Genomic DNA, 24,523 nt, shown 5'->3' with positions numbered 1-24,523 from the left:
TCTCCTTGACTGCTTCCCCTTGAAGAACACTCTTAATTGTTGGTTGATCTCCTGGGCCAATTCTAGGCTTGAAGTACTTGCCAACACTAGGAGTTGTAGCTGCAGGTCTCTTTTTTCCTTTGTTTCCTGCAGGTGCAGCAGCAACACGCCGAGAAGTGTCAGCAACCTGCAGGTCATCTTGTTCTCCAGGTTCTGGCCCATATGCATTCCCTTCCTCATAGTCCCGCTGTGCCTTCTTTTTCTTCTCAGTCCAATCAACCAGGTTTTGATACATTGTATGCTCAACCTCAGGATCAACTTTTTTACATGCTACCACATTACCAGGCCATTTGGCTAAATGCTCATTGAAATGATGGATTCCTCCTCCTACAAATACATCATTACAGAACATGCATTTGATCTTCTTTCTTCCTCCTTCAGTGATCAGTGTACAATATCCCCATGCTGGATCAGATTTCTTTCTTGTTCTCACTTCTGCAGATGCCTCTTGAGTAGCAGGTGTTGCACTTTGGTTCTGGCCACTGTCAGTGTCACCCGGAGTTGGAGTCGTTGAAGAATCAACTATATGCATAAGAAAGGGGAAGACAAGTTACCAGCAGTCCAGCAGCTAAGAAATGGAACATATTTGTTACTAGCCAAATCTTGTAGAAACAATCTTAAACTAATTAGATCAGGAGAACCCTGCCACAGTGGCTGCATGAGTGGAGACTAGAGAGTGGAGAACAGAGATGCCAGGTAATGCTCACCATTAGCCATGCTTCTCATCATCGAAGAACAGCAAGCTCTGCAGTCGTGGAGATGGAGACTGGTCGCTCGCCGTAGTGCTGAAGCCGCCTGCAGTCCCTCGCCGCCACGCGCACTGTCGCACGCGCGCTCACCGCGGTTGCCGGTCGCGCTCCGCTCGTAGTCGCAGCTCGCCGTGGCCACCCTCCGCTCGCCGCGGTCGCGCGCGACGCCACGTCCCGCGACCCGCCCACAGAGGCGTAGCCCGTAGCCAGCAGCCGGCAGGAGCGCCGACCGCCGAGCGCCTCGGCCCTCACCCCTTAGTCCCTCACCCTCAGGCCTCAGACCCTCAGTCCCTCGCCGCCACGGCGCACGCGCAGAAGCCCCGCGCCGCCGCCCATAAACGAAAAGGGGAAATATTTCCCTCCCACTGAGTCACTCCAGCGCCAAAATGACCATAAAGAGGCATTTGGAGCTAATTTCCAATAATACCCCTAACTAGATAAGGTCATCCTGAATGCACAGAGGGGTAATTTTGGAAAATTTCCAAACCTCACTGGTTCGCAGGGAACCACCCGGTTCACTGGTTCGACAAAAAACCGGCTGGTTCAACCGGTTTATAGCGGTTCGATTGCACAGACGGTCTTTTAAGTGAACCGGACCGTTGTAGGCTCTGGTTCGGTCTTTTAGCGGTCGAACCGCCGGTCTGGTCCGGTCCGGTCCGAATAACAAGGCCCCCGCCTACGCGCGCTCCACGCCTCCACGTGCTTCCCAACGGCCCTGGCTCGGCGCGCAGCCCCAACGCCAACGACAACGCCAACGACGATTGCACCTAACCCCAAAATCCATCCAAATCCCAATCCACCTGAGCTCAATCGGACCCAACACAACCGATTGTCCGATTCCGTCGATCCGCGTAGACTTTGCGCCTGATCTGGTATAGATTCTCAAATCTCACGTCGTCGGCCGATCTGCCGCGCCGCGTTCCTTCCGCTGTGTCGTCCTGGCCATGACGGCGGTGGAGCTCAGGATCGGGCCGCTGGACTGGCCGATGGATGATGAGGTTGAGGACGAGAGCCCGGGGGTGGGAGATGAGGATGGCACGGACGAGGACTGGGTTCTCGATATGGAGAGGAAGGGAAGGAGAAAGCGGAATAGGTCCGCGCCTCGGAGCCGCCCGAGACCCAAGCGGCTGCGCTCCGCTCCGGCGGTGGCGCCCGAGCCGGCGTCGCCCACGAGGTCGCCGTCGGAGCCGTGCCCGGGGACCGCCGAGCCTTCGCCAGAAGAGGGCTTCAATGCTGCTGCGACGGCGACGGCGACGGCGGCGGCGGCGGCGGTGGTGGCGGAGGGAGTCAAGGAGGAAGACGGGTTGAGGAAGGAGGAAGGGGAGAACGTGTTGGCTCCGAGCACCAGTGGCAGAGGCGGCGGCGGGAGGAAGCCTAGGAGGTCGTGCCACCAGTGCAAGACGGTTAGTCATCCGGAGGAGACGATGATGATCAGGTGCCAGCGCTGTGACGAGGGGATCTACTGCGTCCGCTGTGTCACGAACAGGTAAATGTGGACCCCTTCGTTGCCACAACCGCGCACTGTTTTGTTCTTTCTAGGAATCGTCAGCAAACTTTGTGATTCTGCAGGTACACGATGATGTCAGTGGATGATGTGAGAGAGCAGTGCCCCTTCTGCCGTGAACTCTGCACCTGTACCCCATGTCTTAACAAGGATAAGCAGCTTCGACCCGAGGTGACCGCCTTCTGAGTCCACCGCTCTATCTAGTACATAAATACATCTGCAGCTCAGCATGATTTGAAGCAATTTTGCTTCTGAATTTCCTGTGGTTTCATGTTTAGAGAGCATTGTTCTTTGTTTTTGTGTTCATTCTGTTAGATTGCCGTAATGAACTCTGTCACAGGTTGAGGACTTTTTTTTTTAATTTTACCCGACGTGGCCTCTTGTAATATAAGCTGAAAGTATATCATAGTTGGCTGAGTTCTGAGAGTGTTTATTTTCTCCCCTTGTAGAGCTTGGTTTTCAGGAAATGCAATAGCAATGGATCATCTACAAGGAAAAAGAGGTCCACTTCTGCAGGTGTGAAATCACCCCAGGCTCGTAATGCAGAACCATGTATATCAGATGTGACGACAAATAGGATGAATAATGTGTCTGCCATGTCGGCTGAGGTGGATACATCAGATGTGAGCGCTGAGGAGGTTGATCCTGAAACAAAACGCAAATATGCCAGCTACCTGTTGCACTACCTGTTGCCATGTTTGACACAACTGAACAAGGACCAGATGGAAGAAAGAGAAGCAGAAGCCAAAATTCAAGGTATAACGGATTCTTATTAAATGACTTACCAATTTTTTGAACTGTTTTTTTTATTGCTGCCATTACAATTTTACAAATTTGGAGAAACGTTATTACTATTCGTCTATTTGGAAACCTGCCATTACAATTCTTCTTCATCTTGAATCATGCCATTTTCTACGTCTTCGACAACATCGGGCCCACATGCAAGTGACTAAAGGTCAATGTATTCTCCTAAGTCCCAAAATACCCCTGCGGCTTCTCTCTCCCTCCACTCACTGAGTCATCTTCTTCTTCCCCCTCTCCTCATCTTCCTTGCTGAGCAGCAGCCACCGGCGATGGGCGAGCTGGCGAGCAGCCACGGCCACGCCTCGTGCTCGCGCCCCTCCAACTCGCGCGCACGGCCGCGCCGCGTCGCGTCGCATCACCAACCATCTCAGAGCCGCAGGCGTCACAGAGGCGGTCGTGGGCGGTGAGCTCAACGACGTGCGGTTGCTCTGCGGCTCCGTCTCGTGCACCTGGCAGCAGCGAGCGGGGCAGGCCGGTGGGATTCGCCGGGCCTACGGCCCCGGGACCTGCAGCGGCCGGCCAGCGGTGGCCCGAGCGCTAGGAGCGGGACCCCGAGTGCGCGTCGCGCGTCGCGTATGGCGCGGTGGAACAGAGGCGGCGTGCGGCGGCGAGGGCGTCGCGAAGACGGCGACGGCCGGTTGTCTCCAGCGGCAAAAGCTCATGCGAGCACGCGTCCGGAAGAGAAGAAGATGGGGCGGGCCTAGGGGCGTTGGTAGTGCTGGTAGCGGCGGTGGGGGTAGCCAAGAACAATGGTGACAAGCTCGGCTTCGAGCTCGCGACCATGGCACCAACGCGCAACAGCGGAGAGGGTGAGGGAGCGCCCGGCAAGGACCCATGTCTTTGCATCTCCATCGCAACCAAGCGCCTTCAGTTTCTAGCTAGCTAGGTTCCTGAGCACGCACTTCTGCTAGCTAGTAGCCATGACTTCCGGATCCGCTGCCTCATCTCTCTTCTTCGCCATGGCGCTCGTGATGATGGAGCTCATCATGCTCGGGGGCAGCAGCACGTGCCACGCCGCACGGCATCTCGCCGACACGACGACTGCCCCGACCGCCCGTGCGGGACCTCCGTCTGCCATGGCTGCATGGGACCACCGTCCGCCATGGCGCAGACGACCAGATCTACCACCAGCAGGCCCTGGCCTGCGGGCGGCGCGTCCTTGGGCGAGCAGGAGGCAGGGGGGGGGGGGGGGGGGGGGGGGGGGGGGCGGCTTAGGGAGGAGCGGCCGCCGGCGTCCGGTAGCCTCCCGTGTTGAGCTCGGTCGTGAAGCAGAATTGGACTTAGACCATGCGCTGGCTGGAGGTTGAAGGAGGAGCTGACATGTGGGGCCCACACGTCAGTGAGTGGAGGGAGAGAAGAAGCAGGGGTATTTTGGGACATACGAGAATACATGGACCTTTAGTCACCTGCACGTGGGCCTGACGCTGTCGAATACGTAGAAAATGGCACGATTCAAGGTGAAGATGAATTGTAATGGTAGGTTTCCAAATAGGCGAATAGTAATGGCATTTCTCCAAACTTGCAAAATTATAATGGCAGTAATCCAAAAAAAACCCTATCCCCTTCTTTTCTCCAAACAGGATTGCAATTGTCGGAATTGATTGTTGAGAAAGCTGTCTCCTGGAATGATGAGAGGGTGTTCTGGTATGGGACACTTTCAGTTATTATGAATAATTTTGTATGTTTCTTGCTTATAGTTTTTGGTATTGTAAGTCTTTAAACTGTCATCTCCTTTCCATGTGAACCAGTAACAATTGCAGTACGTCAATATTTGATCTACATAGAAGCTGCTCAAACTGCTCGTTCGAGCTATGCATCACCTGTAGTAAGGAGCTCCGAGGACACTGTCTTAATATCAATTGTCAAGAGGGACTGGTACCTAAGGATATAACTAGAGGAGTTGACTATATGCATGGCGGTGATTGTGACCCACCTAAAAATTCAGAAAATGACAGAGAAACAGGTTTGTCTAGTTACCAATCTAAGTCTATCAAGTGGGAAGCTGATCCTGGTGGGACCATTCGTTGCCCTCCATCTGAACTTGGTGGGTGTGGTAACCATGTCCTTGAGTTGAAACAAATTTTTGAAACAGATAGGATAAGTAAGCTCGAAATGGAGGCATTGCGACTGAGGAACCAGATAGGACCTTCTGATATTATCAGTATAGATATATGTGAATGCTCATGTTCAGCTAATCATGCAAGTTCAAGGAAAGCTGCCACCAGAGAGAACTCCACAGATAACTACATATACTGTCCAATATCAAATGATGGTAAGCCAGATGGTCTCAAGCACTTCCAAAAGCACTGGGTGAAAGGAGAGCCTGTAATAGTGCAAGGGGTGCATGATAAAATGTCTGATTTTTGCTTTCAAAAAAATAAAATGCCTGGTTTGAGCTGGAAGCCTGAAAAAATGTGGGCTGAAGTACATGGTGCCAATACTGGTTCTGACATGAAAACTGTGAAAACCGTTGATTGTATGTCTTGCTGTGAGGTTAGTAAAATACATGCCTATGACCGTAAAACTATGCTATACTTCTATGCAGTTTGATTCTTTATATCGAGGCTGAATTAGTGGACTGATAGACTCTGACCAGTGCGGTCTTTTATTTTCAGTGTAAAATGATTAAGTTAGAAATCTTATCTCTGTTTATATATGCAGGTTGAGATATGTGCTGAGGACTTTTTCAATGGGTATTATCATGGTCGGATGTATCTTAATGGTTGGCCTGAAATGCTTAAATTGAAGGATTGGCCTACTTCAGACCATTTTGAAAATATTTTGCCTTCCCATGGAAAGACATACATCAATTGTTTGCCTTTTCAACCTTACACAAATTTGAAATCTGGTTTGCTAAATGTCTCTGCATTGCTTCCTGGTGACATCTTAAAGCTTGACATGGGCCCAAAATCATATATAGCTTATGGCTATGCACAGGAACTCATTAGAGGAGATTCTGTTACAAAGCTTCATTGTGATTTGTCTGATGCGGTAAGTAAATAACTGAGAACAACTTATCTAGTGGACATAATTATATTATACTGAACTGTGTCCATGAAGTCCTTGATTTTTTTCTTTGTTCAGAAAAAAATATTTCCAATTATACCTTTTTCCCCGGTGACTTTGTTGTTGTTGTTGTTGTTGTTACATCAGAGAATTCTATGGATCCAACAGTAACCCCAATAGAGACTATCTCACCTGTTACCATTGGTTGATGATACAAGAGAACTTCAGCATACTCTTATTCTATCCATAGAGAATGCATAGCATCTTGTTGTGCTCTTCTTTTCTTTAACTCTAATATAATTTTGGCCATCATTAGGTTAATGTTTTGATGCATATTGCCAAAGTTAAGCCTTCTGAAGAACAAAAGGAGGGGATAAGAAATTTGAAATTAAGGCATGCAGAACAGGATAAAAAGGAATGTTTGGGGAATTCATCAATAGATGGAAATGAAACAAGCATGGAGCATGCTCATATATCATCAGTTTCCTGCGAGGATGATGAAGCAGGTGCACTATGGGATATTTTCAGGAGGGAGGATGTTGGAAAGCTGAAAGAGTACCTCATAAAACATTCCAAAGAATTTCGCCATATGTACTGTTGTCCAGTTGAAAAGGTTAATCTTAATCTTATCTATGAATGAGCTTGGTAAAAACCGTAGACGTTTATCTCTTTGTGACACTTGTTTTTAATGCAGATATTTAACCCTGTACATGAGGAAAAATTTTATCTGACTAACAAACACAAGAGGGAGCTCAAGAAGGAGTATGGTGAGTTGGTCCATCTATTCGTGTTTATAAATCCTTTGGTGTGAGTAGTTGAGCGTTCAGTACTCAAAATTTTGATGTGCTGTTGTAGGAATCGAGCCATGGACCTTTGTGCAAAGACTTGGAGATGCGGTTTTTATACCTGCTGGGTGTCCTCATCAAGTACGGAATCTAAAGGTAAGCTTGCCAATGCACTCTTACATATCCCAAGTTTCAAATGCAGCTAGATGAGGGCTAGGAGAAATTCTACTCAATTTTGACATGTTCTGGCTGAATGTGTAATGACTGCAGTCTTGCACCAAGATTGCTCTGGATTTTGTATCACCGGAGAACATTCAGCAGTGTCTCAGCTTAACTGAGGATTTCCGGAGACTTCCAGTGGGCCACAGGGCAAAAGAAGATAAACTAGAGGTACGAACTTTTAATGCACATCCATCTTGAACTTATCCTTTTATTAGCTCGTTAGTATCAGTGACAGACCATCATAGGACATACACAGAGATAAGCTCACATGGTCGATCACCATTGCTTCAGCATTTCAGTGCCATTTATAATCTAAGAAAACGTAAGGACCCAAATACATCACAGCATAGCATGCATGCCATGCATTTAATAAATAACACAAATGCATCGTTTTTGTGGATTGCAAAACAACATACAGTTTGCATAGAAGTTAGTGTTTGAGGCCAAATAGGAGTGTCTGTCCAGTAACCAAGGCCTGCGGACACCCAACAAGCTTTGCCTCTGCCAGAAATTTATTTTTTCTTTGAGGACACCATGTAAATTAGTTCAAGATATGTTGCTACGAGCTTCAGTAGTGATGCCACACCCTTGAGCTTCCATGGATTCATTTTCCCTCTCATGTGGTCATAGATGTGATGTCTACTCGGTGAGTAGGCGCCACGACCATGCGATGCTGTTTGTAATGGTGAAGATTCAAATCTACTTTGGTGGCAGCGGTCCATGAGAATGTCAAGATGGCATTGAGGATGCCCTATGGCTATTCACGACCGTTGCCGGCAACGAGATCAAATTGCGGACGTGAGTAAAACTAGAGGAAAAAGATGTTGACCCCTTGCTCGATTACTTGTTTCTAAATATCTTCCAATAATGCAGATTAACTTTTAGCATTAAACATATCAGAATAGGCACTGAAAAACCTTTTCTCACGTCTACAAGGACTAAACCACTTCGATTCCATGAAGTATTTTGTCAGAAAAAAAATGAACCACTTCCATATCACTGTTTCTTGGGCGATGGTGCCAATTCAGCTACCACATGTCAAGCACTACCCTTTTTCTTCTTTTCATCAAAGGCTACGAGGTTCGCATGGTCACATTTTATCTCCTGGCCAGCACATGCTTCATAAAATACAAGGATGAAATTATCCTTACTGTGTTGGTTAAGATATTGTGGGGAGAAGTGAGCTGCCACAGACTCAGCAGAGCGCAACATCAATGCCAAAACCAGCACCAACTTCATTCAGTAACTTATTGAACCCATGATTTGCGGCAACCATACCAACCTCCGGATATCGTGATGAATCACCAACATGAGTAAGCACCTTATCATCACCTAGCCGAACAATTAGCTTGTTCTTCACATCATCCAGATATGCTTTACCAAAGGCTTATTACTGCATAAACTGTCATATGTCAGAATTGGAGGTGTCAGTTCCTCATGCACACCAAAATTTGTTGGCATCACATCCACTGGATCCATGCAAAGGACCAAGATAAAGGGATTATCTCTATCAATAATGATATGATCTTCCATGGCTGCCTTGGCCATCTGTTTGCTGTTTCGATCTACCAAATACTCTCCAAATTGAGTGACTTGTTGCAGATAACCACCATGCAAATCAAAGCAGTGCAATGAGTCCTCATCCCACACAACCTCTACATGAAATATTTCATCAAATAACTTGAGGGCATCACACTCGGACAGCACCGATGCCTTGAAATCGACTAGCTTGTGCTGTATATGTTCAAGCATTTGGTCTGCAACATCCATGCCGCTCCTACAATAACTGAAAACTACCAATAACAGCGAGCCATGTCATCTTCAATAAGCTTCACCCATCAATTTTTTCTTCTCATTCTCTATAATCCTTTGTGCTTATGGCTTGCTGCTGTAGTAAACTACCATGTGTCTCAATATTATTATAGGATGTGCTCAGTCCACACAATTTCACTGGGCATTTCACCAGACAACCCATCCCTAGAATCTATGCCAAAGTGGAACATTCATGTACTCTTTGCCCAATGCTAAATGCTGCAGTAATCCTTCATACACAGCAAGGTTTACATGTTGTCCCACACCAAATGCTCACAAGTCATTTCATCAAGAAGCACTTGTACAACATTGTCTCTATGCTTTGCTTTTGCTGCCACCTTCTCAAGAGAGATTTCAACAAACAACTCGTATGCAACATCCCTACCCAGTTGAAGAGACTGTGGGTGTTGTTTGATTTGAGAACATATGATCATAGCCGGCTCAGCAACTAGAATGCTTTTCTAACCACCCCAGTACTAACTAAACTCTGCTACTTGTTGCAATAGACCGTCCTGCAAGTTTAGGCCATGCAAAGCTCCTCATCCTTGTGCAGCTCCTCAAGATGCCCCTGCAGCCCAGAACGTGATTTGCTTAGCTTGTGTCGCCGTGGGGGCATTTGCTTGAACACCTCGTAGGCATTCTTCTCAAACACAACCGATATCCTAGTAACCACTTGCTCAAGCCACACCTGGGTCACATCCTGCGCCATGTTGGTCCATAGATTCCTGAAGGACGCTGATGCTGTCACCTTCACCTCCTAGAAACCACTTGCTCAAGCCACACCTGGGCCACATCCTGCGCCATGGTGGTCCATAGATTCCTGAATGACGCTGACGCTGTCACCTTCACCTCCATTGCCACCAAGCCATTGAGAAATCTGAAACCATCGCCACCTGTGCCATCGACACTCTTGCCGCTGCCTGTTCTGTCAAGAACTCCCCGTCTGCTGTCACCCTCGATGAGGAAGGTAGCCTTTGATAATCCAAAATCCCCAATCGCCCACGCCAAATCAAGCCGATATGTAGGTCGGTGATGCACCGCCATCTACCACCGCACGGCACCGAAAAATTCCACCATGGCATGCTGCCGGTACCGACGCTGAGGATAGTTGTCTCTGATACCACCTATCACACCTGTTGCGGGCAACGAGATCAAATCGACACTCCTTACCCAATTACTTGTTTCTGAATATCTTCTGCCCTTCTGCTCAAGACACGGCATTGGTTTTTATGTATTCTCTTCACACACTTACATGTGGACCCTTTCACGCTCAATAAGCAAACAAAATTTGCAGTCGTTATTGGGCTTGGGATCTTGATACGAGGAGGAGCGTCCGAAATAACGCGTTTTCGGAGGCGCTCGTCTTCCATTAGACACTAAGTATCCCGAAAGTTAACATCGAACAGTTCCGTTGAGCACACCCCACGGGAGAACTCGAAACAATCCACGTTTTACCTCCAGAATCCAATAATGAGTACGAGCTTACAATACTTAGTCCATTTCATACAACAAGAGATCTTGGAAATTATTTATTACAATACCGGGGTTTAGAGTGCGATAATTAAACAGCGGAATAAAAATAAACATCTAGCGGAAACGATACAAGGATCCGTCTGTGCCCACTAGAAGAATCCTCCATACAAGAGCTACTCCTCGAGCTGCACCTGCAACAGGGTAAAATAAACCCTGAGTACACAATGTACTCGCAAGACTTTCCCGACTAGTGGGAATAGTTTCCCGACTCCAAGGGGTATGGTAGACAATATGGGTTAGTTGTTTTCTTTTTGTTTGCGAAAAGCATTATTAGAAGTACATCCTTAAGATCATGTTTTATTAGCAGTCATGATTACTTCATTAGCTAATCATTCTAGGTAAGCACATGTTTTACCTTCAAGCAAGGGTTGAGCAATCAGAACCATTTTACCATCTTTCATATTCTAGTTTTTACTACGGTACTATACCATAGCCAAGTCGTACCGTCTCATAGAAACGGCGATTCGCGAACCAATGTATCCCAGCTGGGTACCCTGAAACACACGCCCCGTTTGTACCCCAGGCACAAATAAGACCAACCTATTCCACTTCTGTCATGGGGTCCATGCCCCCATCCAAACTTAGACTCCAAACCCACACACTTGAGACCCGGCCTCAATATGGTGCTTAGACCACATTTCCCCGCCTCCAATCAGTCGGTCCGGAAAGAGCCAGAACCCACGACAAGAGTGTAATGAGCCTTCCCGCTTCCATAAGCAAGTAACCAAGCTAAGCCCTGTGGCCTGACTACCATCCACAGCAACGGACAGTCCTCAATCAACACGGACAGGGAAAACAGTGTAACCAAGCTAAGCCCTGTGGCCGCGGGACACAACTCGTCACACCCACCAATACCCATACCATATCCTTGTTCGGTCTCTATTTTTCTTTCATCATTTTATCATGAGAATATTGATATTAATCACCCATTGCGAGTAACGGCAGGTTACTCATGCTACCGAAAACGTAAGCATAGCAGCTACTCGAACCTATACTAGTAGGACTCATAGGTAGATATATCTATGCATGTTAAAATTTCTGTAAAGTAAATGCACATCATATATATATATATATAGTGATTAACAAAAATAAGGGGTTATGCACCGGGGTTTACCTTGGGCAGGCGCGGTGTCAACTGAGTCAGTCGGTAGCTCTGGGATCTCCTCCCGCACGAGAATCTCCTCCTTGTACTCCTCGACGATCTCCTCGAACTTGTGCTCGCCAGTGGTCACGATCTCCGTCGACTCGTTCTCTATATGCATGCGATGACGATGATGCATCTATTTAGTATTTAGGCAACAACAATTCTTAAAATAAGGACATATATGCCATACTAACAAGCTAACTCTAACGACTAAGATATTAAGCTAACCATCAGCTCTATCAAATCAAGTGTCAAGCTTATCCTAACAAGTGTTTAATTTCATAAGTCAATATTATTCTCTTATTCATATTAAGGTTTAATGGATATTTAACTACCCTAATAAATAGTCTATCTTAGGGCTACAAAAATTACAGTAAGTACATAATAATACAATGGAGCTACTGTGAAAATTTCAGGATTAAAGCTATCACCAATTTACCACAAAAATTCCTACAATAATTACCCTAATAATATTAAACACTTTCAAATGATTTAATAACCCTTAGTACCAACACAGATATGTATGACTAACTATACCAGCAGATAGACAATAATTTTAGGAACCTAACAAAATTAGTTTCACAAATTTTGACACCTATACGATTTTATATTAATTATACAAATCTAGCTTAGAAATTAAAATAGAAAGGTATTACTAATTCCTTAAGAAAAAGAAAAACGAATTCCACCGCGCGGCCCACAAACGTGCGGCCCGCTCGAGCGTGGCCCACGCTCGAGACGGCCCACGATGGGGAAAGCCCGCGCACGGCGGTGTTTTTGCAAGAGTCCCCGATTTTCTTCCGAATCACAACTAAGTACTAACACTATTTCCCCCTCTCACAGGCCTTCTCACTTAACCCCCCGATCTTTCCCTAATTCACCCGCGCACACCCTCGGCAACTCAGTGCATGGTGGCACGGCGAGCGGCGGCACTGGGCGCCTACGTCGGTCACCTGGGACCTGCGCGGTCCCACCTAACGGGTCGATCACCATCTCCAATCTTGGTGGCTACGCTAAGCGGCGGTGAGGGGTGGCGGGACTTGCTGGGGAAGGCTGCAGCGACGTGCGGCCATCCGCGCCGGCGACGCAACTGTTCCGGTGAGCTCGGGTGGCTCGAAGCCTAACCAGCTAACGTGCGAGCAACATGGGCTCACCGTGGACCTGGCTGAGGTGACAGTTGGAGTTGAGGATGGCGGAGGAGGGCTTGCCGCGTGCGATCGAGCGGCACGGCGGCGCACCACGGCAGACATGACTGCGTCAGCAGCGCCAGGGTAGTGGTAGAGGTACGACTAAGGAGCGCAGGGCGACGTAGAGGTGGAAGCGAAGCTAGTGGTGCACTTGGATTCGGTCGGGGTAGACAAATGGAGGACTGCCCACAACAATGGCCGAGCTCGGCCTTATCGGCACGGCGGCGGGAAAAACTCCAAATTGGAGCTTGGCAGTGCCCGCTTCAAGGCTAGGTGGCTAAGGGGGTTAATGGCGGAGCTAGGGCACGACGAATCGGGTGATGGTGACCTTTCTCTAATGGGTTTAAAGAACAACATCGCGTCGGGTAAAAACGACAAGGTGGGGAGGGAGGTTAGCCTGCACTCGGCGCGACATAGTTAAAGACGATGGCTGCTGGGGGGTACGGCTGTCACGGCAGCTTGGGCGCATGTGGGAACACCGCAGCTGCGAGCACGGACACGGGTCGGGCAACAAGTGTTCCATGTGTGCGCGCGTGACCGTGGCAATGCCAACAGACAGGGCCAGGCAGCGGCGTAGAGCTATAGGGGCGCAGACGCGATGGCAAGGCGACGGCAATGGCAGCCGGGACAAGCCCACGCGCGTGCAGGCGAGGAGGACAGCAGCAGCACGACAGCGCGAGGCGAGAAGGGCGGCAATGGTGGCAGCAGCGCAGCAGCGAGGTGGGGCAGCAACGCGACGGCCAGCAGCTGTAGGGCGATGACAGCGGCCCGCTGGAGCCGGCCACGGCCAACCCACGGCCAGACAGACCGAACGGGCTCGGCACCACGGCGCGCGGGACGCGGCCAGCCGCGCGGGACGCGGCCAGCCGCGCGACGCCGAGCGGCCGCGCGAGGTGACCGTGCGCACAGGCCAGGCATATGACGTGCATGAATTTTAAAGCGCGTCTAAAAACTAACCTAACACAGTTGAAGCTAAACTACCTCGACCATGCTAAAGGGGGTAAATCAGTCTACCATAAGGAGCAAAAACACAACATTCACCTTTAGCTAGATTTTCCAAAATTAATTCACCAACATTGCTTTGTCACACTGTTTTCAGACTTAAGAATTTGCTAAGTCTTGAGTTGAATTTAATTTCAAGTTCCATTTCTAAGCTATTAGAAATATTAGCTAGCAATGCTATTTTTCTACCACAAAGGTTGTATTGCCATCTACAAAATTTGTACTTCAAGCTTTATTTAGGTGCCACATATATGTTCTATAGTATTTTTGCTCAATAAAAATTGGTTTTCAACCCTACTTGATATACATGAGCTATTGAATCAACTTTCATTTAGCATTTTTATTAGTCATTTTAGGTTGCAATACTTCATCTATTCATTCTGTCACATGTATTTTCACGTAAACATGATGCTCATGACATGGTTTAGTAATTTGTTTAAGGCGTAACACCGAGGGTGTTACAGTTGGCTCCTTACCCAGTTACTTGTTTCTGAATATCTTATGCTCTTCTGCTTGAAAAACTCTGACCTACGGGGATAAGACGTCTCTAGGCATTTTGCTTTGAAGAAAATCTTCACACAGGTCGAGAAAATTTTCGAACGGAGCTGGGATCGTAGCCTATGAGAAAACAAAGTGTAAGCTTCGTTCTCATTAAAAAAAAAAGTATTTTGGAGGCTCCCTCAAGCTAATGGTTAGCGTTTGTTACTTCTGGAGCCACGAGCTCGCAGACAGCTAGCATTGCCGGTGCCCGATAAGCTCCCTGGGAAGTTTGTACCGCTCACATTTAGGCCTTCACATCTAGGGCTTGTTTGATAGGGTTTTTCCTTGCTCTGACTCCTCCGGAGGAGTTGTACCAAACGTTTTATAGGAGCCATTTTTCAGTCAAAACGGCTCCGGCTCCTCCGGTGGAGCCCTGCCAAACACCCCCTTACGGGGAATTCGAGTAATTTCAAGCTCAAGCTTTTACCTTCATTGAGAGGATAGGGTTGACCTTTTAATGAAACACACGTCAACGGACGTGTTCTCGGAAAAAAGAGAGGATATGGTTGAAACAGATCGGGCTCGTAGTGCGCTCATTAGTAGAGACTTAGCTTCCTTTGTGGAGTGAACATCGGTCAGCAAATTTTGTCTATTGTGTCGTGTTTGTACGTACTTGTGCTTGAAATTTTTGGGATTTCACTAGGGACGGTAGTCAGACCTGCGGGTGCTGCACCTGTCAGGGTAGGTGGATGCGAATCAGACCCACGGATCGAGGGGGCAGGATTAGGATGTGGGTGTCAAATCGCACATGTGGACACGGGTGGAGCCGGATCAAATTCAAGGGAGGTGCGATAGTCTTTGTGTACATAGATTTTTATTGAGTGCGTGTGGTGAAAAATTAAACATAACTATTGTTTTTATGATTTTTCGTGGGTACGGCCACACCCCTACCATGAACAGGTCCTCCCCTGCATGTGGATATCTATCAAGGCTCAAAATATATAAGGGTCATTCTATGTAACCATGTATCTTGCATGGTCGCGTCTAATGCTAATACCATGATTGGTATCTATGCGTAAGTTTTTTTAGTCAATTTTAATAACATGCATAATTAATTGTTAGCTACGTGCTAGATACTGCGTGTGATATGAAGATAGGAATAGTTATTTGTTTTCAACAATCTGTACTTACTAATGCAATCTTAATGATATTACTTGCGTCATTCACCCACCTGATGTGTGCAAAACCTGCAGGTGTGGGCGCTTGTGCAAAACTTAACCCGTAGGGTGTTACGAAGGCTGAGTGTCATAAAATGCGGGCCTTACAGCGGGTTGAGGATTTGCTACCTGCACCACACTTAGGCCTGTTGCATCCTTGGATTTCTCTAATCTACCTCTTTTGTGAGGTTTTTATTGCAGGTTGACGAGATCCTAATATAGGGGTATGCTAAACTCCCGAGATAAGAATTTCCGAACGATCCTTCTAGGATCGTCCGAGGGCTCGGGGGATACACCCCTCAGGTGCGCTCGCACGCACCTTCCGGCCAAGGATTGGGCCAAGCCCAAGCACGCCCTCTGCCTCTGCTCGGGGCCTGGGGGCTCGCCCGAGCTCCTGATCGACAGGAGTCTGAGCCCGGTCCTTGGCCCCTGATTTTCAGCGCTAGCCAAGGCCTAGGCTGAAAGCAAGCGCCCCGAGCGCTTAGGGCTCGGGGGCTCCCAGCGCAGCACAGCGGGCGCGGCGCTGTCAACCACTCCTCCGATAAGGTCACGCACGGGGCGTGACATAAGGGGACAAATCCCCCTCCGACGGCTTTAGGGGCTCGAGGGCTCTCGAGCCGCACGTCAGCCCCTCAAGCCGGATGCATTCACCACCAAGAAGCGGTGCACCTAGTGGAGGCCGGTCCAAGCCGACAAAGCCTGACGGTCAAAGCGTCAGAGCAGAGTAGCCGGACGACGCCTAGGGCTTCTCCGGCTCCACGACAACTTCAAGGTCCATTCGTGTCGCTGCAAGACCCTCTTGGACTTCAGCACATATAGACCATAGACTAGACTACTCAAACCGCCATGTACCCGACCGACCTCGATATATAAGAGGAGGTCTGATCCTACAGAGAGGGAGAGGACGAGGAGAACAAAACAAATCACTCATGTTCTCACATCCGAACAGCTTGAGCTCTGCACCGAGAGCAGAGCCACCCCGAGAGGAGTACCGAGAGCTCCTCCACCCTTTCCAGCGTCTTCCTCCTCTTTGACGAGGAGGAGACCTCACTACCGATGCGCCAAGGATTAGCACCAAGTGATTCCCTACTAAATCTCTCTCTTACACTCCGTTGTAACCCCTCGATTTGGGTGCTCTTGAATACAAAGATCCTCAAACTGCTAGACGTAGGGCCTCGATAGTTCGAACCAGGATAAACCTGTGTCCCTTATGTGATCTTTGAGTTCTTCCGTGTTCTTGAGTCCACCAGAGACCTCACACTCAGTGACACTTGATGAACAACATTACTTGCCATAGTTTTGACCCCACGATAGATGGCGCGCCAGGTAGGGGAGCGCGTCAAGTGTGATATTGGCTCTACGGTGGCTGGTGCTACCCGCCTCGTCGCCAGAGCAGGAGGCGCTGCCCAGACGGCGGCGTCCTCCTCCCCGGCGAGTTCTTCACCATAGCCGGTGCCTTCGCCCTTGGCTAGGTCCTCAACTTTGGGAGCCTAGCCTGCATCGCCGATTGCTACGGTGAGCTTCACCCGCTTGAGGAGGCCACGCTGGTGGACAATGAGTCCCTGGCGCTGTCCTCTCCGTCGGGCCTCTTGAGAGCATATTTTAAGGTCCTGGCCAGGCAGATACAGAACAGTCTGGGCCCGAACCCCACCATCTCAGAACGTCGCCTGATGTTCTACATGCTGGCCAAGATCCACCACCAGATTGCCACCGGTGGGGTGCTTCCGCCACTTGAACACTTCTGGTACTACCTCCCAGACCTACAGTTCGAGATCCAGAACGCTGCGGCGTCCTTCCAGCTAGAGCCGGAGCACCTCATCAGCCGAGAGGCGCCGCAAGGCGCCATCCTCTCCGGCGCGGCGGGGACTGATGTCCCCTCGCTGCGCGCCTTCCTCGAAATCCTTTCAGGGAACGGCCCGGAGCGACTCCGACGACGTCGACTACTACTCTCCATCGCGCAAGTGTTTCCGCATCGACGGCGACAACCGCGTCGACGATGCCCTCGAGCTCACACCGCCAGACCAGAGTCCCTGCAGCCATGCGGCGTACCTTCGAGGGAAGGTAGCTCGCCTGCAGGCTCGACAAGCGGACCTAGAAGCCGTCGAGGCAGAGCTCGAGCGGCAAGGGGGGGGGGGGGGGGGGGGGGGGGGGGAGCTTGCGCGTCAGCAGGCCAAGTGAATGGAACAGAAAGAAATGAAATAGAAAAATGTTTAGATTCTCAGTAGAATCATTAGAATCGCTGCCAAACGTCATAATAAAGAGATAAATGTTTCATTGTTTTAGGTAGAATAACTTAACCGATTCTCATTTTTGTACTAGGCGTGAAAGACCCAGAATCTGTTGTCTCCTTATCCTTATCCCAGTTCTAGTTTTAAGAATCTAACAAGCTAGCTAAACTGTTCCATGAAATGATCATGTTTCATTATCCGAAATGTTTTTTGAAAGAATCTGGATGCAAAACGTTTGTACAAGAATATGGATCACTACCAAACATATCATTAGGGCCCGTTTGGTAGGGATTTAGTTTCTTATAAAAACGTTTTAGATTCAAATTCTCTCAAGAAACATTTCGGATAGCGAATCAGAATGACTAGACCGTTCGGCTATGAAAATAGAATCACTGCAAAATTAGGCTTTCACCGTTCCACGTTCGTAGGAATAAAAGTGTGAATCACTCAGAATCGTTTCTAACGGAAACGTTTCACCTGTTTGCTGGTTGGCCATGCACGGTGAAGCTCAAAATAGCAGCTTCCTACCGGCCCTTCTGACAGCTTTCCACATCTTAAAATAAAGTTTGACCGGCATGAATACTGTAGCAACACTTAAAAATAGACAAAGAGAGTATTGTATAATTTGGCTCTTATAACTTGACTTATAGCTAAGTATTTGGCTTTATTATTGATCTTCTCTGAGCAAAACCAGCCCTCCAGCCAGTCTTGCTCGTTCCTTCAGGCCTGGATCGCATGATGCATGATGCATGATGCATGATGCAGAGTGAAGCGCACGGCTAGAAAAGAACTAGGAGCGGCAGCAGAGTTTGGCAACCAAACAAATGCATCCTCATTGCAGTTAGGTTGTATTCGTACAGGAACCAATCACCTGCCCTTGCAACTTGTATAGAGTGGGCCTGGCCTGTAAGAACCGCTCCCGAGTCACGCTGAACATAGAAACGCAAATCAATCAGGCCAGCGGGCGGTGCCAATTTTTTTGTTGGCCAGGTCAACTTGGATGAGAACCAAATGGAAGCCAAATATCACTGAATTTGGCATGTGGCACTTTTACATGAGTGTGTTTGGTTCATGTCATAACTATGATATGTCAAAATTTCTTAGCCATATGTTTGTCATAATTATGCTAAACTTTACCACAAGTATGATGATTTGTTAGCCACAGTGTCAACTTCGTGGGGTTTGTGTCATGGAGTTTCTTGGAGTGGTTGTCTATTTGACAACTATGGAACCTACTTGTAATTTTAAGGGTTATTAGGACTGTCTTAAGCATCATCTCTGGAGATAAAGACTTGTCCAACAAGGCATGAGGGGTTCCCATGTAGAATTAGGAGCAAGAAAACAGGCCCTATGATCCTTTCAGCTCCTCGTGATGCCACTTGAAAAGCCACCGCACTGGACCATATCCTCCACTATACACATTTCACTAAGAATCACCACACCAAGAATCATCACACTCGATTTCAAAAAAAAAAAAAAAAAAAAATCACCACACTCTAATGTTTCGTTGCCTCTTTTACAGCATTAGCGATGGCACCAACTCTAACATTGACCGATGATTAGCTCCTTTGAAAACGTCATTTCTCGGGGCTATTGAACATGTTCTTCTATACCTCTTCTAAACAATTGACCAACAGACTAACTTTAAATGGTTAGGTGAGGTTCGTCACGTGTAGCACAGATGCTCCCTAGGCCTAGCTGACCTGACAATCCAAGGCCGAAGTTGTGCACCGTGCAAAATTGGATAGGGTCCTCGAAGACGTCACGCCACCTAAGATTTTTTTTTTTTGGTAGAGGTTGTTCTACGGGCAAAGCGGAAAACCTTCTCTTTGAATAGAAAATACTTTCGCATGCTAAGTACAGTTTTGTACTTTAACAGCAAATGATTGAATCAAGAACCGTGAGATGCCACTGACACTGTTTTTCCCCTCGTTATGGTTGCAGGTGAAGAAGATGATCGTCTATGCCGTTGAGCATGCTTTGGCGATTCTGAAAGAGCCTTGCACATCCCCCGAGTCCGCCTGAACGCGCTAAGGGTTTATGCTAGTCAGCGAGGGAAACTAGAGAACATGATGCAATGTTGTGCGACAGTAGACGTTCAGCAGTGCTAGTTGCTTTCCTTGTCGGCACAAATAATAATAGTCTTGGAATAACTAAAAGGGTAGATTTCGCCGATGGTGTGCATCACTAAGAGCTGGGCGTACTGAAAATTTAAATATTTTATTTATGCCATACTATCTGTTAGGACAGAATTTCAATCTCTTGACTGTCGGACTTGATCACTGGAAAGGTAGCTTGCTCTGGCAAGAAAATCCTTGCCCAGGCAAACGCGCCAATTTGGCTCTCCTGCGGCAGCAAGGTGAGCGCGCCGTACAAAAAGAGCAGGTGCTGGCGCTATGCGTCCTACTGCAGTGCTGCTGAGCTATGGGCCCTCCATCCTTCTAGGTGCTCCCTGTGTGGTATGAAAAGTCCAACCAAGGTACATACTGTACTTGTTAATTATTGTTGCTGCTCACACGTCACAGCCAAACAGCATAAGCAAATCAATCCTTACTTAAATATATATTATTTATATTTATATATATATATATATATATATATATATATATATATATAGAAAAAATAATATATCTATGAAAGTCAAAACGTCTTATAATTGGAAATAAAGGATTACATCAAATTATTATATTCACATGCCCTTAACATTTTGTTAATCATAAATTACTAGTCTAAAATGTACCATATAGCAAGATTGAAAAAACTCAATACTAAAAATACTTCTCGTGGGGTAATATTTATAGAGAGATTCAAAGACTAAACATGTCGATCACGTGCAACCAAAGTTCTTGTCTTAAATATTGTTTTTAGAGTCTTAAATATTGTTTACAGTTTGGATGTTGGTATTCAGGCCCAAAATTCGACATTGCCATTGGATACCGCTAATTCTGTGTAACATCTATGGCGTTACGAGCTTGCTTAGCACCTAGATTAAGGCCTAACAGAAATTAGCAAAACAAGTTATCGAGTTTTAAAATTTTAAAACACACATGAAATGATAAACAAACCTTGTGCGACTCACTTTTATGGTTGAGAGAAATCAAATAAATATCTAAGTTAATTTACTCAGTGCGTAAATGAGCTAATGAAAATCCTAACAAGAAAAATATGATAAGTAGTTTTAATTGTTTGTCAGAAAAACAATTTCTATAAATAAAAATAAAACATAACTTGTATTTAGTACTTAAATAAAAATTGAAGTACAAGTTTAGTAGATGGAAATGCAACTTTAACTTTTGAAAAATAAATATTGTCAACTAGTGTTTTGGGAGCTCAAAAATCGACTTCAAAATTTAAATAGAACTTTTCGTTGAATCAGCAAGAAGTTGAAATTGTAGTTAAAGTGTTATTTTTGATGAATTATATTGAGCAAAATAATTAAAGAGTGTTTAAATGTTTTGCTCCTATGGGTTAGTATGAAGTATGAACTATTGTGTGAAATACTTGTTGGTTAAAGTTAATAAGGTTTAGACATTTTAAAAATTATGGCAAAAGTGTTAATGGATGTTTAGTTCAAGGTGAACTTTTGACTTTCTAAGACTGAATGGAAGTAGACAATGCCGTTTTGACATTCAAATTCTAACAAAATTGTTTAAACACTAACTTCATGTTCTTGTACCGTTGGTTGCCTCTAAGCGAGTACTTGAGCTTGGCTTAGGTGGTAGTGGTGTTAGGTGTCATGTTGTCCTCTTAAAAATTTACCAAACTTCGCTAAAACGTGTTGAGACCGTGTGTTGGCGATCCGTTCGCCAACTAGTGTTTTGAGCGACGAGCTCATATTGGCATCCATCTATCTCCTTCCCTGGTTGCTCTCTGGTCATAGCGATGGCGTTGCTAGGTCGTTGGCAACATGGACTTTACGATAGGGGAGTTAGTTGAACCTCAACTGTGATCGTTAGTAACTTTTGCATGCTTTAAAATGCGTGCACATCACCTAGGGCAGCTATTCGGACTGGGTTCACGGTCACCGCGGGCACAGCGCGGTTGGCGTCGGGGTCACGTTGCAACCAAGCCACGGCGCGCCCAGGTCTTGCGTGGCCCGACCCGACTGGCGGTGGTCTGGTCCCACTACCACGGTCTACGCGTGCCAACGTCTAGCCACCGAGCCGTGTGCGGGGTCGTGGCGGAGCTGCGTCGGTCGCTGCCTTGTCGATGTGGCGCTCGCCCCTCCCTTCGTCCTACCTACCGCGTCGAGCCTCTGGCATGCTAGCCAAGGTCGACGACCCCAGTCACTGTGGTGATGAGACGTCTCCCTGTCCCGCCCTGCTAGCAGACACCAGTGTGACCTGCTCGGGTCTGGCCGCTCCAATTCAAGCATGTCGCACCAAGCCCTCCTCGGTCTTGTCACCTATGCGCACGTGCTCATACTACAGCCATCAAATGGAGCCACCCTGTCTTAATCCGCTTGAGCTCCTTCTTTCCGCCCTCCATTTCGCCTAGCTCAAGGCTTCACAGTTTGATTCCTCGTACTAGTAGGTGGCATAAGAAGGCAACTAGGCGTCCCATCTTCCCCATGCCCGGTCGAGCGCTACCGACTGCCAATTTAGCGTTTTGCTCGCCACCGACCATGGGCGCCGCCGCAACTAGTGGATTGGGGGTAAGTCCCAATCCGTGGGGAAAGAACCCAATTGGTGGCGTTTCTGGACTCGTGTTGATCCACTCTAGCGGGTGCTCATGACAGGTTGGCTAGGTTTCTCATCGTGGGTGCAGTGACGTGACAGTGCTGCGTTCGAAGAGCCGTCGCCAGTTCGGTCGCACGTGGCCAAACCACCCCAGCGCTCCCCCTGTTTCAACCGTCATTGGAGCGTGAACCACGGTGAGTTACTGATGCTTCTCAGCTACCTCTACCCTTCCGAGAGTGCATAGGTTCATCGAAATAGGCACACCGCCGCCGCTCCCAGCAATACGCCGCTGAGTTCCCAACCGCCATTCATGCTTGCGGGTTTAGCCATAGATGGTGGTCGGCCCTTTATTCCTGTCGCGGCGGGTCTAGCTCGCCCGGCATAACCGCCGTTGCCGTCGGTGTGCCGTGCCATCGCGCGCGGGTATGTCGGGGACCGTCCCGTTGTAAAGGTAACATGTTCCAAGGTCCTTAATGTAAAACATGTTTCTTGTGCAATAGTGATCAGCGGCGCCGCGTAATAACCGGTTAGTCCAGGGGTTCTTTTACAAAATGCGCGCGCGGGGGGTCTTTTAGTCTTGGGCCTCGCTAGGGTCATCACGACATGCGCGTGGCCACCCCTGAGCTGGGCTGTTGGGCCGATTAAGTTGACACCGGCCCTTTTTCTAAAGCATTTCCTAAATTAGTTTCTAAAAACCAAACTTGTAAATTCAATAGAAATTTGTGTAGTTGACCAAAAATTGTGAGACCAATTTTGTTTAGTTCCTAAAATCATGATCTACATGTTAGTGTATTTTGTTCACATAGTTTCATGGAAATTTCAAGAGTAATATAATTAATTGGAAGCACTTAATATTATTAAAACATTAACTTGTAAGAATTATTGTGAGGAATTAGTAGTAGTGTTGGCTCTAGAATTTTTACAAAAAATTTCTAACATTATTAGGTGCTCACTGTAATTTTTGTAGCTCTATAATAATTAGTTGCTAGGGTAGCTAAATGAGCCCTAGTTCAAAAATATATATTTAATCAATAAAATACCAAAACACCTTGGGATTGTAGAACTAAAACATTTTCTAGAAACGAAGCCTTACTTGATGACATGGATACGTAGCCTAGTACGCTAGTCATTAGAGCTAGCCTGTTAGCTTGCGAGGCGTAATCGTGTTCTTAGAGTTGTGGTTGTCGTGGGTTAATTACGTTTTTTTGCGTTGCATCTACATATATTATAATAGGAACAACGATGGATCGTGGAGTCATGTGGAGTAGCAGAAAGGATGGTGCCTTGATGATTGGGTCACCATGATGGAATGCTAACTTTTGATTATATCTTACCCAGGCAAGCCCCGGTGCATAACCCATATTATTCTACACTTTATTTTATGCTTAGGCATTAAGTTTTAAGGAGTTGAATGAAAACCACTTGCATATATATATCCTTATCCCATGAGTCTTACTAGTATGATAGGATCGTGTAGGTTTCTATGCTAAAGGATCCGGTAGAAGTCGAGTGATTACCTGTCACTCGCGAGAGATAGGAAAGATATTATTGTTATTGTTATATTACTATCACATAAAATATATATGGATGCTAATGGAGACCGGGCGGAATTATACTTTGGATCTGGATTCGGTTAGGCAATCGAGTGAGGCTCGGGTTGCACTTGTTTCGCCTGTGTCGATTGAGGATTGTCCATTGCCGTGGATGGTAGTCTGATCACAGACTTATTATCCTAAGCACATACTTGCTTATGGGAGCGGGAAGACTTGTTACTCTCTTGTTATTGGTTTTGGCTCTTTCTGGACCAGCTTTTAGGGGTGGGTATTAGGTGGAGGTCTAAGCACCATACTAAGACTGTGTCTCAGGTGTTGGGGGCTTGGAGTCCAAGCTTGGACGGGGACCTAGACCCCTTGACATGAGTGAGACGAGTTGGTTCCGTTTGTGCCTAGGTTACAAGCGGGGCGTGTGTTTCGGGGTACCCAGCTAGGATACATTGATTCGTGAATCGTCGTTGCTCGAAATGGTACCGACTTGGCTATGCTCTAGCACCGTAGTAAAAACTGGAACATGGAAGGTTTTAAAATGATTCTAATTGCTTACCACCTACTTGAAAGTAGCATATGTGCTTACAT

At 47.2% G+C, this 24,523-nt stretch overlaps 1 protein-coding gene across 9 annotated transcripts; it reads left to right on the top strand.

Annotated features, from left to right (window-relative positions):
• The first annotated feature begins 1,515 nt into the window (after positions 1–1,515).
• LOC136541922 (lysine-specific demethylase JMJ26-like) lies at positions 1,516–20,160 on the top strand. 9 transcript variants are annotated; one of them, XR_010780539.1, is made up of 12 exons: positions 1,516–2,274; positions 2,358–2,463; positions 2,742–3,048; positions 4,677–4,740; positions 4,845–5,589; positions 5,758–6,087; positions 6,419–6,715; positions 6,797–6,869; positions 6,958–7,043; positions 7,158–7,277; positions 15,228–15,342; positions 19,657–19,752. XR_010780539.1 is itself a non-coding variant. In XM_066534108.1 (12 exons), the coding sequence occupies exons 1-12, from the start codon at positions 1,733–1,735 to the stop codon at positions 15,626–15,628; spliced, it is 2,673 nt and encodes an 890-aa protein (XP_066390205.1). In that variant the 5' UTR covers positions 1,516–1,732; the 3' UTR covers positions 15,629–15,678. The 9 variants fall into 9 exon arrangements, 6 of the variants coding, with proteins under 6 accessions (XP_066390205.1, XP_066390206.1, XP_066390201.1 ...); XR_010780540.1 differs by lacking the exon at positions 19,657–19,752 and adding an exon at positions 15,521–15,652; XR_010780541.1 differs by lacking the exon at positions 19,657–19,752 and adding an exon at positions 14,971–15,113 and having other exon boundaries at positions 15,228–15,319.
• Positions 20,161–24,523: the final 4,363 nt, after the last annotated feature.

Source organism: Miscanthus floridulus, chromosome 3 (genome assembly GCF_019320115.1).
Source record: "Miscanthus floridulus cultivar M001 chromosome 3, ASM1932011v1, whole genome shotgun sequence".
In the NCBI taxonomy this organism is placed as follows: Eukaryota; Viridiplantae; Streptophyta; class Magnoliopsida; order Poales; family Poaceae; genus Miscanthus; species Miscanthus floridulus.
Note: the sequence above shows the minus strand (reverse complement) of the source record. Positions and strands in the feature narration are given on the sequence as shown.